The sequence below is a fragment of the Cygnus atratus genome, chromosome 3 (assembly GCF_013377495.2).
Source record: "Cygnus atratus isolate AKBS03 ecotype Queensland, Australia chromosome 3, CAtr_DNAZoo_HiC_assembly, whole genome shotgun sequence".
Taxonomy (NCBI): domain Eukaryota; kingdom Metazoa; phylum Chordata; class Aves; order Anseriformes; family Anatidae; genus Cygnus; species Cygnus atratus.
In genome coordinates, this window is record NC_066364.1 from 83566829 (window position 1) to 83581649 (window position 14821).

Below are 14821 nucleotides of genomic sequence, written 5' to 3' on the forward strand. Positions count from 1 at the left end.
CTCAGTTGTGGCATTATTCTGTAACACCGTATGTTGAATAGAAAACAAAACATCCCAGGCTTTTGAATTAAAATACAAGCTTTACAACCACATAGTAAGCGTAGGCTCTTATATTTAAGACTATATAATTCTATAGAGTACCAAAATAAGCAAAGGATCAGCACTCCATACAAAGTGTTAGGTTCTTGGGAGGAAGGTAGAGGGGACATGGAATTTAATTACACTAATGTTGTTGTTTTCGTCTAAAGAAAATTCCATTTCAGCAAAAACAGAGTTGGGTTTATATTTCCCATATTTCTAGTTCATTAAATAATGCTTCTTTAAAGACAATTTACATTTTTCTTGTTCAAAGTAAAGGGATGATTTAAAGCAATATTAACAAGGAGGTGGTGCTGTTAATGTTTAATGTCAATATGCAATGTCATCTGCTATAAAGGCTAGAAGAGCAACACAACTTTATCTGTACTTCCAAAGACTATAAGAAATCGACTAACATTGGAGGAAAGTTTCAAGCACACTACGCTGCCTCTAGGTCTACGCTGCTGCTGGTAAGCCTCTGCTAGTCTGTACACTGCCACTAGGCACTCGGCACACCGCTCCCACCTCCCCACTGCTGGCAGTAATGCCTTCACATGTATACTGTCAGTCCAATTCACAACTGTTATGTCTCTCCCCTGGCGCTAGGATGCAAGTAAATCATTAGCTAACATTACCACTACAGCATTACAAAAGCGCAAGTCTGAGCAAAATAGCAGTTAAGACAATGTGAAGCGCTCTGTTCCAACTCCGGGTTTCGTTCCGCGACAACCCTCCTTCTGTCCTATTCCTGGGGCGGTTTCTTCCCCCACTCCTTCCCTGGCTTCTATTTTACAATAAATAGATTTAAGTGGATTTACATGATGCAAGTGCAACTCAAAAGACTTTTGCCCTACACACATAACCATGTTAAATTGTGAGATTATACATGTGATACATCTCTAACAGAGCAACCACCAGTTTAGATTTGTAAAGAAACAAGTTATTTCAGCATGTACACAGTAATGAGTTTAGAACTGTCCAACATCAGCACTTCCATACATTCTCTTCCTCTTTATAGCCTTAAAGGGATTTTAGACCTTGATGGCGACAATCCCAAAACAAGAGTAAAATGAATTTATTTTATTGCAAACAAACGTCTAGAGTTAAATTTCTCCACCCACTTTCTTTAAAGAGAAAAAGGAATCAGCAGGCTACGGAGATACACCCATTTGAGAATTGACATGATTAAAAATTAGATATAAAATGGGTGACTCACAGTTTCATTAGCTTACAAAATGGTGGAGTAACTACTACAAGCACACTAGGTATACAGTATTTTGTGGGGAAAGTTATACAGACACACAGCTAACTTCATATAGATCCCATTAGACAACTGGATTTACAACAAGTTTTGTTTAATAAGAAATGGGCAAAGCCAGCTTCTTTTCAGAATCAAAATGCAGAACAAATGGAAAAGAAATTATGGTGGTGTACCTTCACAAGTTTGAGCCTCCACAAGTAATGCAACCAAAGTTTTACAACTTTAAGAGCTTCTACATACACTCCACCTTCCCTATTTAGCTCCAGGTTTCCTCTTTGCCCCCAGCATCTTATTGAGCTCCAAATGTTACAAAAGAAGTCCTAGTTATTGCCAGAAACTTTTACCTCCCCCTCCTCCCCTCCCCACCCTGAAGCTTTATAGAGAGGATGGAGTGTAATACGGAGCTTTACAGTATCTCATGGCATTCGCGAGGGCTACTCAGGAGCCTCCACACGAATCTGGTTGCTAACATTTCGATCGTATTGTGACATGACTCACGACTGTTTCTTAGAAATCGGGGAATGGGGAAAAAGGAGAAAAAATTCTTTAATAAAAAGACACCAGGTACAAAGCAACGTTTTACTTTTGTTGTGGTAAAAAAAAAGTCACATTTTACAGATAAAATGTAGAACCCTGAAATACTGACACATTCTCTTATCGTGCACAATGCTGAGGTTCTCTTACGAATCACTTTAAAACTGCAATTAAAAATGTACAAAAAAAGAAAAGAAAAAAATCAACCCACAAAGCTTCTAAAAAAGGAACCCGCAGGCACTTCCTCTTGTGGAATGTTTAAAAAGTTAGCCTACTAAAGAAAACAGTCGACTTCTTGTGAAGGTTTTGGAGAAATATGTATCAGTTCATTTATTTGGGTATTCAATAGTATCCTTGGTGATAATGCTGACTCCATGGCTTCTGACCCCAGAATTGCTGCAATAAATGGATAGATAGTTAATTTTAACGTAACACCTTACAGAAGAAACATCTTTAACAAACATGCACTTCTCCTGATTCAAGTCCTCTCAAACAGCAGCAAATTCCTAAAGAACTGAAGACAGTTAAGTTCACTTCACAGTAGCAACATGAAGCCAAATACTTCATACCATTAAGACCAATAGGCCACTGCTGATATTTGATACGTCAAGACAGATTAAGCCTTGCAGAGAAAACTATTTATAGCAATATTACCTGGCATTAGAAGATTATGCTATCCAGTTCTGATTACACATCTAATTATTTCAGACAGCATTTTCAAACACTCAAGTTAACTATCAGTGAAAAGGAACAAGTTCAGTTGTTATTACTTACACCCTGCTGCCACTGGTTGTAGCCCTGAGATTGGTTTTTGTAGCCACGATTATTTCCCCTTCCTCTGAAGTTCTGAAAGAGGACAAGAGTTTTGAACTACTATATCTGTGCATATTTTTCACAAATACACCACTACCAAGTCCTTCTATTGCCACCAGAAGATCACGTACCATACGTCATCTTCCAAACACAAGGAATCAGGTCTAGGTTGAAGAATTAAAACAAAAACAATGTCAAAACCCCCCTCCCAAGCAACTGCTTTTTAAAACATGGGGCAAAACCACCAAAACTAAGCCAGCTCAAACTATTGTTCCCAGTCGTCTGGAAAGCTGGCTGCTAATCCAGTTTTGACTCACCCTATTTCCAGCTGCTAAACTGCACCAGGACAACTAAAAATACTAGAGCTTGCCTATTTTTAGTTAGGAAAGGCTGTAGTTGTTACAAGGATGTTATCTGATCAGACAAAAGGATACGGGTCATGCAACTGAAAATAGTTTGTCCACAAAACGTTAGATAAAACACAGTATTTCCCCTGTTTGTCAGCATTAGACAAACCTAATCTATGTTTACTAGCTTGGGCTCCATCTGCTGGCTCTTCGGTAATCAAAATTATGTTTTCAAATACTTTCACTGATATTCCATCAGTTAAGACTGAAGCAGGCACGTCCGTAATAGGTGTTTGACATCAGACACCAAAGCAGACTCTCTCCAAGGCTATTTCCAGAAAGCTCTAAACGCTCCTTGCTTTACTTTCAACTTGAAGATACACCTTTGACCCTAGGGCCAGACAACGGTTATTGCTATTGGGGGTCAGGTAGGGACTTGCAGGGGAGGGAAGAGGCAATAATAAAATATACCAAGTTTCACGCACAATGTAAAGTTACAGAAATACCTTTTTTTAACCTATTCTTTCTCACACAGGCATTTGCACGCCTTGTGTAGCAGAACAAGCAGTGCCCAGTTCCAGCTCAACTGAAGGTGCGGAACTAAACCAGACCTGAGCGTTTGCATCCTAGATCAATTGCAAGAGGCAACTCTTACCTGTCGAGCACCCAGAACCAGGAACTGCTAAATGGAACCCAAGCCTAAAAACGTTCAGCTTAACAGAACCGAGGTACAGTCTTACCAGGCAGTGTTCGAGTTTCTTAGACAAATGTTTAGAGCTCTAGGCATGTGCACAAAACTAGAAGCTAGACCTCTCACTGTGGAATTAGTGTACCACAACAACCAAGTCTGCCGCAATTCACAGCTACCAAGCCTTTCACACAGCGCTGTCCACAACACTGCCCAGCGACAGTTAAGCCCTCCCCAAAGCATTACCTGGTTGTAGTTTCCCCTGTTGGGCATTCCACCTCTGTTATAGTTCCCTCTGTTCGAGTAGCCACCTCTGCTTGGAAAGACAGGGCCACGAGGATACGGGTAGCCAATTGCGCCGCTGCTGCCACCGCCGCCGCCACCACCTCCGCCACCTCGCTGAGGCATGTTGCCTCCCCTCCGGTTGTATCCACCACGATTGCCAGGGACTGCAGGGAGAAAGGCACTCAAATCAAGTCACTGTTAGGTCTTCAGTATTTCTTATAGGAAGATTATTGTTCAAAATAAGAACACAATGATGTTATAGAAATACGTAGCCAAGTTCAGAACAAAGATTTCAGTGCAAACATTTCAAGTCACTTGGTCATAGTAAAGAAATATAAGCGTATGAAACCCCTCTGATAGCGTCTCATGCACGAGCAAACAACAAACCCACAACAGGGACTTGGACATTGTGTCTCAAACCACATGAACAGCATTAAAGTGAGGATCATCGAACTCCTGGATGAAGTTGTAAAATTAACTCTGCACTAAATGTCAGGGTATTAAAAAGTTCCTGGAGTTGAAATCAAGCTTACCACCACACAGTAACTGCAAATGAAGTATTGCACAATAGTTTTTTTGCACAGCAGGTACAGTCTCCAGAATTTACAGGCTTATTTCTAGGCTCACCTCCTCCTCTGAAGTTGCCACGCATGTTGAATCCTCCACGTCCCCTCTGACCTCTATTAAACTGATTTTTATTGCTCTTCTTGTTTTTCTTTGAGCCAGTGTTCTGTTTCTTTTCTGGCGGAAGAGATTTCTTACTTTCTTCTTTATATTGTTCCAAGAGCTTCTGAGCTTCTTCTTTTTGCAACTCTACATAGATTATTTCATCAAAACATTCTGCTACCTCTGGCAGTGTGAAGTTCCCTACAATTGCAAAAACACTGAGTATTCAGCATCTCCATTCAGCTACAATTCAAGCTGTATTTAACCACCTTTCTCCCATTCTGCCTCCCACCCCCTGCATTCCCTCAGCATAGGGACAAGGTTAAGTAATTTGAGCATTTTAGGTATGTAAGAGTGACAAAAGAAATAAACGGGTCTCCATGGAGTTGCCAGTACTGTTCCAAACCTTGAAAGCATTCTGCCTATATCTTTTTTTTTCTTTTATAAGCCTCCACTCAGAACACCAGTTTCTGCCAAATATGTCACTTAAATAGGGCACTTTATGCCAAGACAGCTTTGTGCATCTGCATGAAGCATATCAGCATAAATGAGTAGTGTTAAGGACTGCAGCAGAGGGAACACAATATAGTGTTGTCCTACAAGTTACAGTAGTCTTCCAGTTTTGTTTAAGTACAACTGTTTAAGATAACGTGAATTTTTAGATTTCAGGTTTACTTAATCCTTTAAGCAGATACTCAGCATCCTAAAACACAGTATAGGATTATGTTCCATGCCTTTCATTTTGAGAACTGCATGCTCTGGAAGATCTTTTCCCTCCACCTCTGCCTTCTTTTGTGTTCTTTGCTTGTAGTCTTCATCTTTTGGGCAAACAACAACTGCTTTGCGCTGGAAGCCTGCAAACAGGCACATTTTTCTCCTCTGCGCAGCTGCAGACACATTTGTCTGAAAAAAATGCAGTAACTTACTACACGTAGCTGTCATTGTAAGAGTTAAGGAAGTCAACTTATGGTGTATAGACTTCACTTCTACAAGAGCTTGCAATGAAGTTTACATATAACTGGACATAAAGATGCTGCATAATGCAAAGTTACGAGCTCATATCCAAGTGTTACAACACTATGCCTCCCACATCCCATAAATCCAGAGAAGTTCAGACAAGCATTTGTAGCAGTATCTCAACTTTGTGCCCCCGGAACCAGTATTACGTCAGTTAAGTGCAACAACTGCTATTACAACATAACTTTAATCCCATTTAATTACTACGCTAGAGCCTATAACAAAATTCCAGAACAATTTTTTACTGAAGCTTCTACCTGATCCAAAATGAAATTCCGCTTCTTACGAGCTGCAATCTCAATGAACTTTCCAAGACACTGTGGAGCTCTCTGCAACAGTGTGTTAAGTTTTCCGGTGTCTGCCATCTGACGCTTAAAACCTGCAACCTACAGAGATTTCCCAGAGTTAGTCCTTAAAAGTAGTCCTTATATGCATGGTTCAAATTTTGTTTTACTCAGTGCTCTTCTCATCTGGCCTCAAAGGTTAAGGCCACAGCTACAAACTCGTAACTGAAATTCCCAAAGCCTTCACAAGCTGTACACCTTTATAAACAAAGAATCTAGGTGAATCAATGCAGCTGAATCGAAGGTATGCTCATCACCTTCAAAAAGCTGCATATTCTGAGGACCATGACAAATAAATGGAGGTATTTAAACTTCTTATACAGTACAACAACAATAAAAAAGCTTCAGAATCCTGCTGAGAAGTAGCTCAGCAAGACAGATGACTTAGTGGTCACTAGCAGTCACAAACATCTGCTTCTTTAATTTCTTAGATCCAAGAGAATCCCCTGGCAGCCAAAGACCTTGGATTTACAACAACCCTTTAACATACCAACATGCAAAAGGTTGTATTATCACTTACCATCATTTTGTCCATAATAGTATTTGTCCCAAGAATGTTGTATTTCCCAGGATTTGCTGCTGCATGTTTAGTAACCCATGTAGTCTTGCCAGCTCCAGGCAAGCCAATCATCATCACCACCTATTACGACAGGTTCTGTATTTGAGATACTAGTTCACAAATCTTTAATATGCAACTAAGACTAGCAAGTGTAATGGAAATTGAGTATGGGGAAAAGAGTCATGGGATACACCACCAAGTATTAAAGTCTCCAAGCAAAAAAGGAAAATTTCTGTTACAGTATATTTAAACTCCACCGCTTCTGTTCATCTCTGCCTCAAAGACTTTGAGATAAAATAAGAAACTTACCTCACAATCTTTCTTTTGCTCAGGCCCCTTTGGTCCTCGGACCCTGTCCTCCAGGGGGACCTTCTGGATGAAGGTGTACTCTTCAGGTACAGGAAAGTAAGGTTCCTCCTTCTGACCAAAGTTGAACTCAACTGCACAGTTATGGCAGAGAACGTGTGGGAAGAGTGGGCGCCCATCAAGAGCTTCCTTACTGATTTTGAATGCAACGCCGAGCTCTTGTCCGTTCTTGGAATATGAGAGTTCCACTTCATCACCATCAAAGTTCTGTTTTGCAGACAAAGCATTAGTTTGCACAAGGACACCTATCTCGTGTTGTAAAAGCCACATTAGCCATTTCACTATACTAGTTGCATTCACTTAACTTGTATAACCACTTATATCATGAAGTAAATCCTTAAAGGCTTCCTCTCTTAAATTGATCATGATCTCTTATATTGATCATCTCCTCTTAAAATGATCTTAACATCTAAGTATTTAAAACCTTAGAAGACATTGCCTGTGAATATGAAAAAAGTTGAGAGCAGCAACTGTTGGCTATACATGCTATTTCCACCTCCTCCCTGTATGTTAAGCAGCTTGTCTTGCTCCAAGTTTTTGGTGATTTCATTTACTGCCTCCCACAAAGCAGCCTGAAAATGCAAGGGTGTTCTTACTCAAGAGAAAATTTAAGAGAAAACTTACAGCAAAACATCCAATCACATCATTTTCATCAAACTTCTCACCAAAGTCTTCAGTCTCACAATTGCATGTCTTTATTCCTTTTAGAGAATATCCGTAAGAAAATTCTTCTTCACCTGAAGAAGAAATGTAAACTTATTTTAACATGCATTTTTACCTAGAAATGCAGTCATTTTACAGCTACTTAAAGGAACTGTTTTCCAGCATGTTTTTAATTGATGCTAAAACAAGTTATGACCCCCAAAAGAGCTATGGCTCATTCTTGCATTTAAGTACTCAACGCTCAATTTAAGATTGAACAGCAGCATTTCCCCCACCCTTGTCTTCAGAGCCTTATGCTACTGGTTCCACATTCATGTTGACGTGAAGTTGAAACACTAAAGACAAGAGTAAGTATTTTTAAACTCTGAAGACCTTTTTATGCACCAGTATACCTGTAATGCAGCTGGTCACAAAGGCTTTCTGAATTAAAGTCTCCAGTAGCACTTACCCCTCCCCATTTTAAAGGGAGTTTAGCAGACATTCAGCCTATGGGACAGCTGAGGATGAAGCTGCAAGGAACAAGCTAACAGCAAATGTCAAACACAAGAACTCAGGTGGAACTTAAGTACTTTAGTAACTAGAAAGCTGCTGCTATGAGAATATCCCTACTCATATGCACTTCCCACAGACATCTCAGCAGCAGGTATTAAAATACCATAATTATCTGTTCCCATTTATCTAATTAAGTTGTTGTTCGTTGTTCTAGCTACTTTTAGAAGTGAGAATTCTTCCCTCACTCCAAAAGAATAATGTAATCATGTAGCTTTATACATTTTTTTTTTTAAAGGCAAAAAGTAATCTTCCTATTTATGACATTACATGAAAAGGAGATAATTAACCTTGTCAGGTCTCCACGAATGTTCTCCACAACCCACACTTGACCACTGAAAGAATTAACTCAAATCATATCCTCCTATATAAGCTTGAACACTTAACCTTGCTTGGTCCTGGTAATAAAACTTTCTCCCACAACGCTCAGAATGATTCAAACTGAGACCACTTTTCAGAATACATGGATTAAAATCACTAAGCTTCTCCTATCCCGTTAAGAAAAAAAAAAGACTACAGATTACAACCACATATACAATACAGAGAAGTAACCGAATGTTTAAGTCTTACCCAGCAACATTCCACTTGTGTTCAGTGACCAGCCAACTCGCACTTCATGTATGTCAATGTCTTTTGTATACAGGTGTTTAACAGGAATCTTTTCTGTAACCTATTTTAATTCATTAAAAAAGTTATGCAGTACTTTTTAAAAACACCAACAAAATGGAAACAATGCTAACATCCAAAAGTTTTATACTTTAGTTAAATCTTGGCCTAGTCTGAATAAACGTCTACAAAAATGTAAGACATGCGTAAGTCTGTGAAAACACAAACCAATTGCTCAACACTCCCATCTCTCGCCTGATGGAGATGCAAGATAACAGACACCTTCAGAGATCTTACTCATAGCAGTCCCTCTTAGCAGCCAAAAACCTCAATCCTTGACACTGTATTAAAATTGCAGTCTACAAAAATTTCTGTATGTAAAAGAAAAAAAGACCAGAACTTCGGGATTAGCAGTAAATTACTTTGCCAATACAGTGTGGTATTAGATGAAAACAGTTTTCTAGACAGATACGGAAAAATATTGCACTCATCCCTTTCCACAGTAAACAGAGCTATTGGGCAAGTTGCCAGCTTCCAAACAACGTAACTAGAATCAAAAATCCCACCCAAAGGCACTGCAATCTATTGGCAACCAGCTTTTTTTTTCTTTTAAACAAATTTCACCAAATTGAGTGGAAAAACTGACTACTATCCCACCAGTTTCCACAAGTATTTGAATCAGGTAACCAAGGCGAAACCTTAACCAAGCTGACTTAGAAGTGAACAGGGCAATACACAGTACTGGAGGAAGAGAACAGAGTAAGCGTGTGTACACACAGCATACACAAGCAAGGCTTTAAGAGCACTAAAACCCCAAATCAAGGTTTGTGCATCCTGCTTTGCTCCAACCTGGTAAGGGAATAAATCTGTTTATTGTAAGGCCAGAAGCTTTTCCATTCTTTTTTCCATTCTTACCCTTGAAGGGAACTCTTGCTCTCAAAATTGAAACGCCCAGCTAAATACTCACATTCATTGTGTACACAACCCAGAATCATTCGGGTTGGAAGGAACCTCTGCAGGTCATCTAACCAACTTCCTGGTGTAAGTGGTGGTTTGCAGTTTTTTTTTTTTGTTAAATCCAAGTTTTCTGTAATCTTCAGAAAACATAAGCAAACTTCTGACTTGTGTCTTAAGTCTTTAACTTCTGATGCGTAAGGTGCAAAGTAAACTTCTTGGTTCAAAACTAAAACCAGAAGTTACACATTCAGGTCAAGCACAACTTTTTTTTTTTTTAAGGAAGTCCTTCGAAAGAGGAAGCAGTTTTGCAAATTAAGTCATCTTCTATTGAGAACCATTTCACAGGCTCATGACAGAACGATTTCAGAAAGCTCTTAAGCTCTCTTCACCTGAATTAATTACAACTAAGTAAAAAGAGGACTGAAAGAATGGCAAGTATAAACAGTATTATTGTATTTAATTACTTAAAACAGTCTCCCACAAAACATCAGTCTAACTCACCTTCATCTCAAAGCAGACTTTGCCTTTAGAAACTCCATAGGAGGCTCTCCCACCAGCCCAAAGGAAAGCAAAGCTTTCCATGGTCAGTGAGGAAGCACTAAACCGGTCTCTTGAGATTTTAAAATGCAGGTCACAGTTATCTGTTAACAAAAATCATTGTTTACTTTATTAATAAAGATAAAGCAGAACTCTCCAGTTTTACGCATTAAAGGGGATTTCAGCTTTCACAAGTAGAAACCTCCACTGATTTTAAGACAAATCGCTGGCATTTGGCAACTGTTCACCATCTTTCAGGAAAAGAAATGAATACACGCCTAAAGCTGCAGTCTGAAGTTCAGCCAAAACCCTGGGGAAACCTAACTAACAACAAATTTGATTTTCAAGGTACTACCATGCTCTATCACCAAATTCCCACTGTTTTGTCTTTGCTCCTTATTTGCTAGGCACCGTTTTGTGAAGCCTTATCCCTCATGCCCAAACCTAAGGGCAGCTCCATAGGTAAGTACAAACGCAAGAATTTTAAGTATTGAAAGTAGTACCATCTTTGGTGAATACAGTCCTTTAGCAAGTCCAATTAGATTAAGTCAATTAAAATCAAGTCAGTTAAGTGCTAATAGGTTAAGCATGCAGAATGTGACAACAGAACATGTTTCACTCAAGAAATGTCATCTACAGTATGAATTCACTCATCATTCTAGGAGAATCCTAGGAACCTTGCACAGAACCTTTGTTGTACAGCTATCTTCAAAGCTGCAGCAGCGTCAACTTTCTAATGTCCTAGCAGCTTTCAAAATGACAGTGCAAAACGGTCACATGAGGTGCGGGACATGGCACTTGAATTCCCCAGGGCAAGGAATCCACAGAACTAACTCCAGATCTATTTGATATTTATAAGAAAGGTGTAAGATCAGGAAGCGGAGACTATCTTCTGCCCTAGTACAAAATCTGCATGGTGCCTGAGCACATGCACTAAAATGCAGTCTTCCCGGTATTACTGGTAATTCTCATGCACGAGATCTTGTTTTGTTTGCATAAAGCCATCTCTGGTTACAGCTACAGTGTTTGTGACTCAAGTGTTCTCATTAACACTTTTCTGTATTTTGTAATACTAATTTGTTGCATGAAAACCAAACAATAGTAATATACAATAGAAACCTATCTGCGTAGGTTACTTTTAGAGCAACAAATGAGAACAGAATTTCAAGTAATAGCCTTCTTACATGACAGGTGAAAAAAAGCACTTAAGAGCACTAAACTTCTTATATCTGGATTAATTACGGTCCAGTAGAAGAGAGCCAAACTACTACACAATTCAGTCTTGAAGACGTGGTTGATCCTGCGCTCCAGACAGCCTGCCAACACTTTTAAAATACAGTTCATCCAGTAACAAAGGTTCCTACTAGGAATAATAATCTAACAATCAAAAGGAGCTACTAGTCAGTTATTGGGAAAACCAGGAACTCCCACAGAGATGGCTACTCACCAAGTTAGCAGCTAGAAGATAATCGGCTTGAAATTGCTGGCACATTCAGCAATATAGATGGCTGTAAACTAATGCATCCTTGCATTTCTAAGCATTTCTCAGGAAGAAAAAAAAACGAGACTACTAGGAAACATGCCATGCCAAATAAAATCGAAGCTTAGAGGTTCCCTTTCATGGCATTTTAAGAAGCCAATGAGTTAGCACATTACCTAAGTTTAATTCTGTAGTAGGTCCTTATACTTACCCTCAAGAATACAAACGTTTATCCCTGTCACAGACTGTTAATGTTGCTACTATTGTGATATACTGCCTTAAAACCCTCTTATTGGATGTTTTTGTCAATCTGGGTTCTCTGGACCCATTCTCTCTGGCACCCCGTTTAAACAAATCACCTCCACACCAGCCCCAACTCCCAGATTGCATAAATGCATCTTTTTTATTCCAGAAGGCCTAAGTCATTTTGTTAAATTTATCAGAAGGAAGCGAAGTGTTTATTTATCGCTGATAAATAAGCAGGGCCTCAGCAAACTGTGTGGGAAGCTTCCTCCACAGATTTTACTACCCTATGTATCATTGGTTCCTTCACTTCTTGAAGCGAATATTTCATGTGCCAGAGAGTGTTCCTCACGCTGTTTCTAGTGCCATCTATGCTCACTGTACACTCAGCCAACTTAGTTCATAGACTAGCTTGGTGTTTCAGTCAAGATTTCTTCAGGAAACTGTATGATGTCACAGATTTCGTGGAAAAACCTCAACTTACTACTGTTACTATAAAGACCCATGTGTTCTTTTGTTGTTTTGGATGCTGAAAGTGGATGGAAAACATTTCTATGTTACTTGGCGATGTTGGCAAAACAAGTCAACAAACGTACTTGCCCTGCATTTCAGGAAGTGCAGTTTTAAGACTAAAAGCCTAACACTTTTATCTTTCCAGACTGAAGGGAAGCATGGTTACTCACAAGTATCAAGACAAACTACTGTGTCATCGAAATGCTCATCTTCTTCTTCAACAGGTGGCTGAGGGGACTTGGCCCTGAACAAAGAGAAGGAAGATTAAAGGGAGGTGTATTTTCATAGCATGAGACAGTGTTGTCAGGAGTACGTGTACGTTACTTCTTGCTCACAAGATGGTGCCCAGCAGCGAAGCCGTATTTACCTGCTGTACTTATTTTCCTCGATGTACTCGAAATACCCACGGCCATGGTCCTCCCGTGGTCTCTTCACGCCCCTCTTCTTCTCTCCCGGTTTTTGCTCCACCTTGGCATCTCCTGTAGGGGAAGGGCCGCCGTTACCCACACAAAGGGCCCCTCTCATCGGGGACAAAGCCCCGGGAGGGGATTCCGGCGGCCGGGCGCCGCTTGAAGGCGCACAGCGATGGGAGCAGCCCGCGGTGTCCCCCCCCCCCACCCCCCGGCGGTGGCGGCGCAGCGCCAGGCGCGCGCACAGAAAGCCGCTCCCTCCCCCCTCCCCCCGCCCCCCCCCCCATCCCCCCCCGCGGCGCCATCGTGCCCGCGCGCGCCTCACTCCGGCGGGCGGGGGCAGGGCGCGAGCCCCGCGCGGGGCCGGGATTCCTCCCCCCCTCCCTCCCCCCCCCCCCGCCCCCATTGTACCCGGCCTCCCCGACGCCATCCCGTGCGGCGCCCCGGCCGGAAGTGACGTCACGCCGCCGAGCGCCGCTCGGCACAATACAGCGCGCCCCAGCGGCCCCGCCGCCGCCCCTCCCCCCCCTCACGCTCCGCCCCCTCCCCAACGGCCCCTCGAGGACCCCCCCCACCCCCCCCGCGGGGGGCACCACGCGCCCTCCTCGCGCGCCCCGGAAGCCGCCCCCCCCCCCCCCCCCGTGAGGGAGGCGGAATTAACGGCCGCCCCCCCCCCCCCCCCGCCGCTCACTCACCCCCGGCGCCCTGAGCCCCCGGGCGGCCGCCGCCGCCGCCGCCTTCCGCTTTCTTCTGCTGCTGCTGCTGCTGCTTGGCGGGGCCCGCCGAGGCCGCCGCTGGGGGGCCCGAGGCGCCGCCAGCGCTCTTGGCCGCGGGTTCCTTGGCGGCGCCGCGCGGCTGGAGGAGCGGCGGGGGCTGCTGCTGCTGCTGCTGCTGGGGCTGCGGCTGCTGGGGCTGCGGCGGCTGCTCGCCGTGCCCGTTGGCGTCGCCGGCCGCGGCCTCCTCCTCGTCGGCCAGCTCGTCCTCGCCCTCCTGGAAGCCCTGGTCGTCGCCGTTCTCGTCCTCCTCCTCCTCCTCTTCCTCCTCCTCGCCGCCCGCCTCCTCCTCCATCGGGCCGCCCCCGGCCCCCGCCCGCTCGCCGTTCTCCTCGCCCAGCTCCATGGCGTCGCCATCGGCCGCCTCCAGCCCTTCCTCGTCGTCGTCCTCCGCCGTGGAGGCCGCGGCCTGGTCGGGGCCTCCCGCCTGGCGGAGCTGCGCTGCGCCCCCGCCGCTCTCGGCCGCCTCCCCCTCCATGCTGCCGTTGCCAGGCTCGGCCGCGCTGCTGGCGGGGCCTCCCCCGCCGGCCTCCTCCTGGTCCAGCGCGGCCTGGAGCCGCTCCATGAGGTCGGCCTTGAGGCCCTTGTCGGAGAGGCGCCGCTTTTTCAGCTCCTCCTTCAGCTCCGACACCTTCAGCTTCTTCACGTTCACGGGCGAGCAGCTCATGGCGGCGGCGGCGGCTCGATCCCTGGGCGGCGCGCGGGCGGCTCTGGGCTCGGGCTGGCGGGCTCGGGCTGGCGGCGGCGGCAGCTGCTGTGAGCCGAGGCCCCGGCGGCGGGCGGCGGTGGGTGGGTGGCGCGGCTGGGCTGCTTCGTGCGGCTGCGGCAGCTGCAGAGCGGACCCGCCTGGCGCCAAATCCTTTCACCGAGCTCGCGAGGGAGACGCGCCTCGCGGGGCCGAGCACGCAGCACTGCCCGCCCCGCCCCCGCGCACGTCGGCCCTCCTCCCCCCTCCCCCCCCCCCCGCTACCGTAACGGCCGCCCGCGCGGGCCCCCTACCGTAAATACCCGCCCGAGCGCACCCGCGCCATGTTGTGCCGCGCGTCCCCCCGCCGAAACGGCCCCCTGCCGCTGCCGGCGCCCCCCGGGCAGCCCCCCCCCCCCGGGTTAAAGCCGGCACTCTTGGCCGCCC

The 14821-nt window shown here is 44.4% G+C and overlaps 1 protein-coding gene across 1 annotated transcript; it reads right to left on the bottom strand.

Moving 5' to 3' along the window:
- Positions 1-1904: 1904 nt before the first annotated feature.
- Positions 1905-14586, bottom strand: HNRNPU (heterogeneous nuclear ribonucleoprotein U). Its single transcript, XM_035557345.2, has 14 exons — positions 13612-14586; positions 12874-12985; positions 12677-12750; positions 10235-10374; positions 8741-8840; positions 7583-7695; positions 6902-7165; positions 6554-6673; positions 5947-6075; positions 5407-5575; positions 4634-4873; positions 3968-4170; positions 2648-2719; positions 1905-2269 (listed from the first exon to the last, which is right to left on the bottom strand). Exons 1-14 carry the CDS (start codon positions 14354-14356, stop codon positions 2216-2218), a joined length of 2535 nt encoding a protein of 844 aa, XP_035413238.1. The 5' UTR covers positions 14357-14586; the 3' UTR covers positions 1905-2215.
- Positions 14587-14821: the final 235 nt, after the last annotated feature.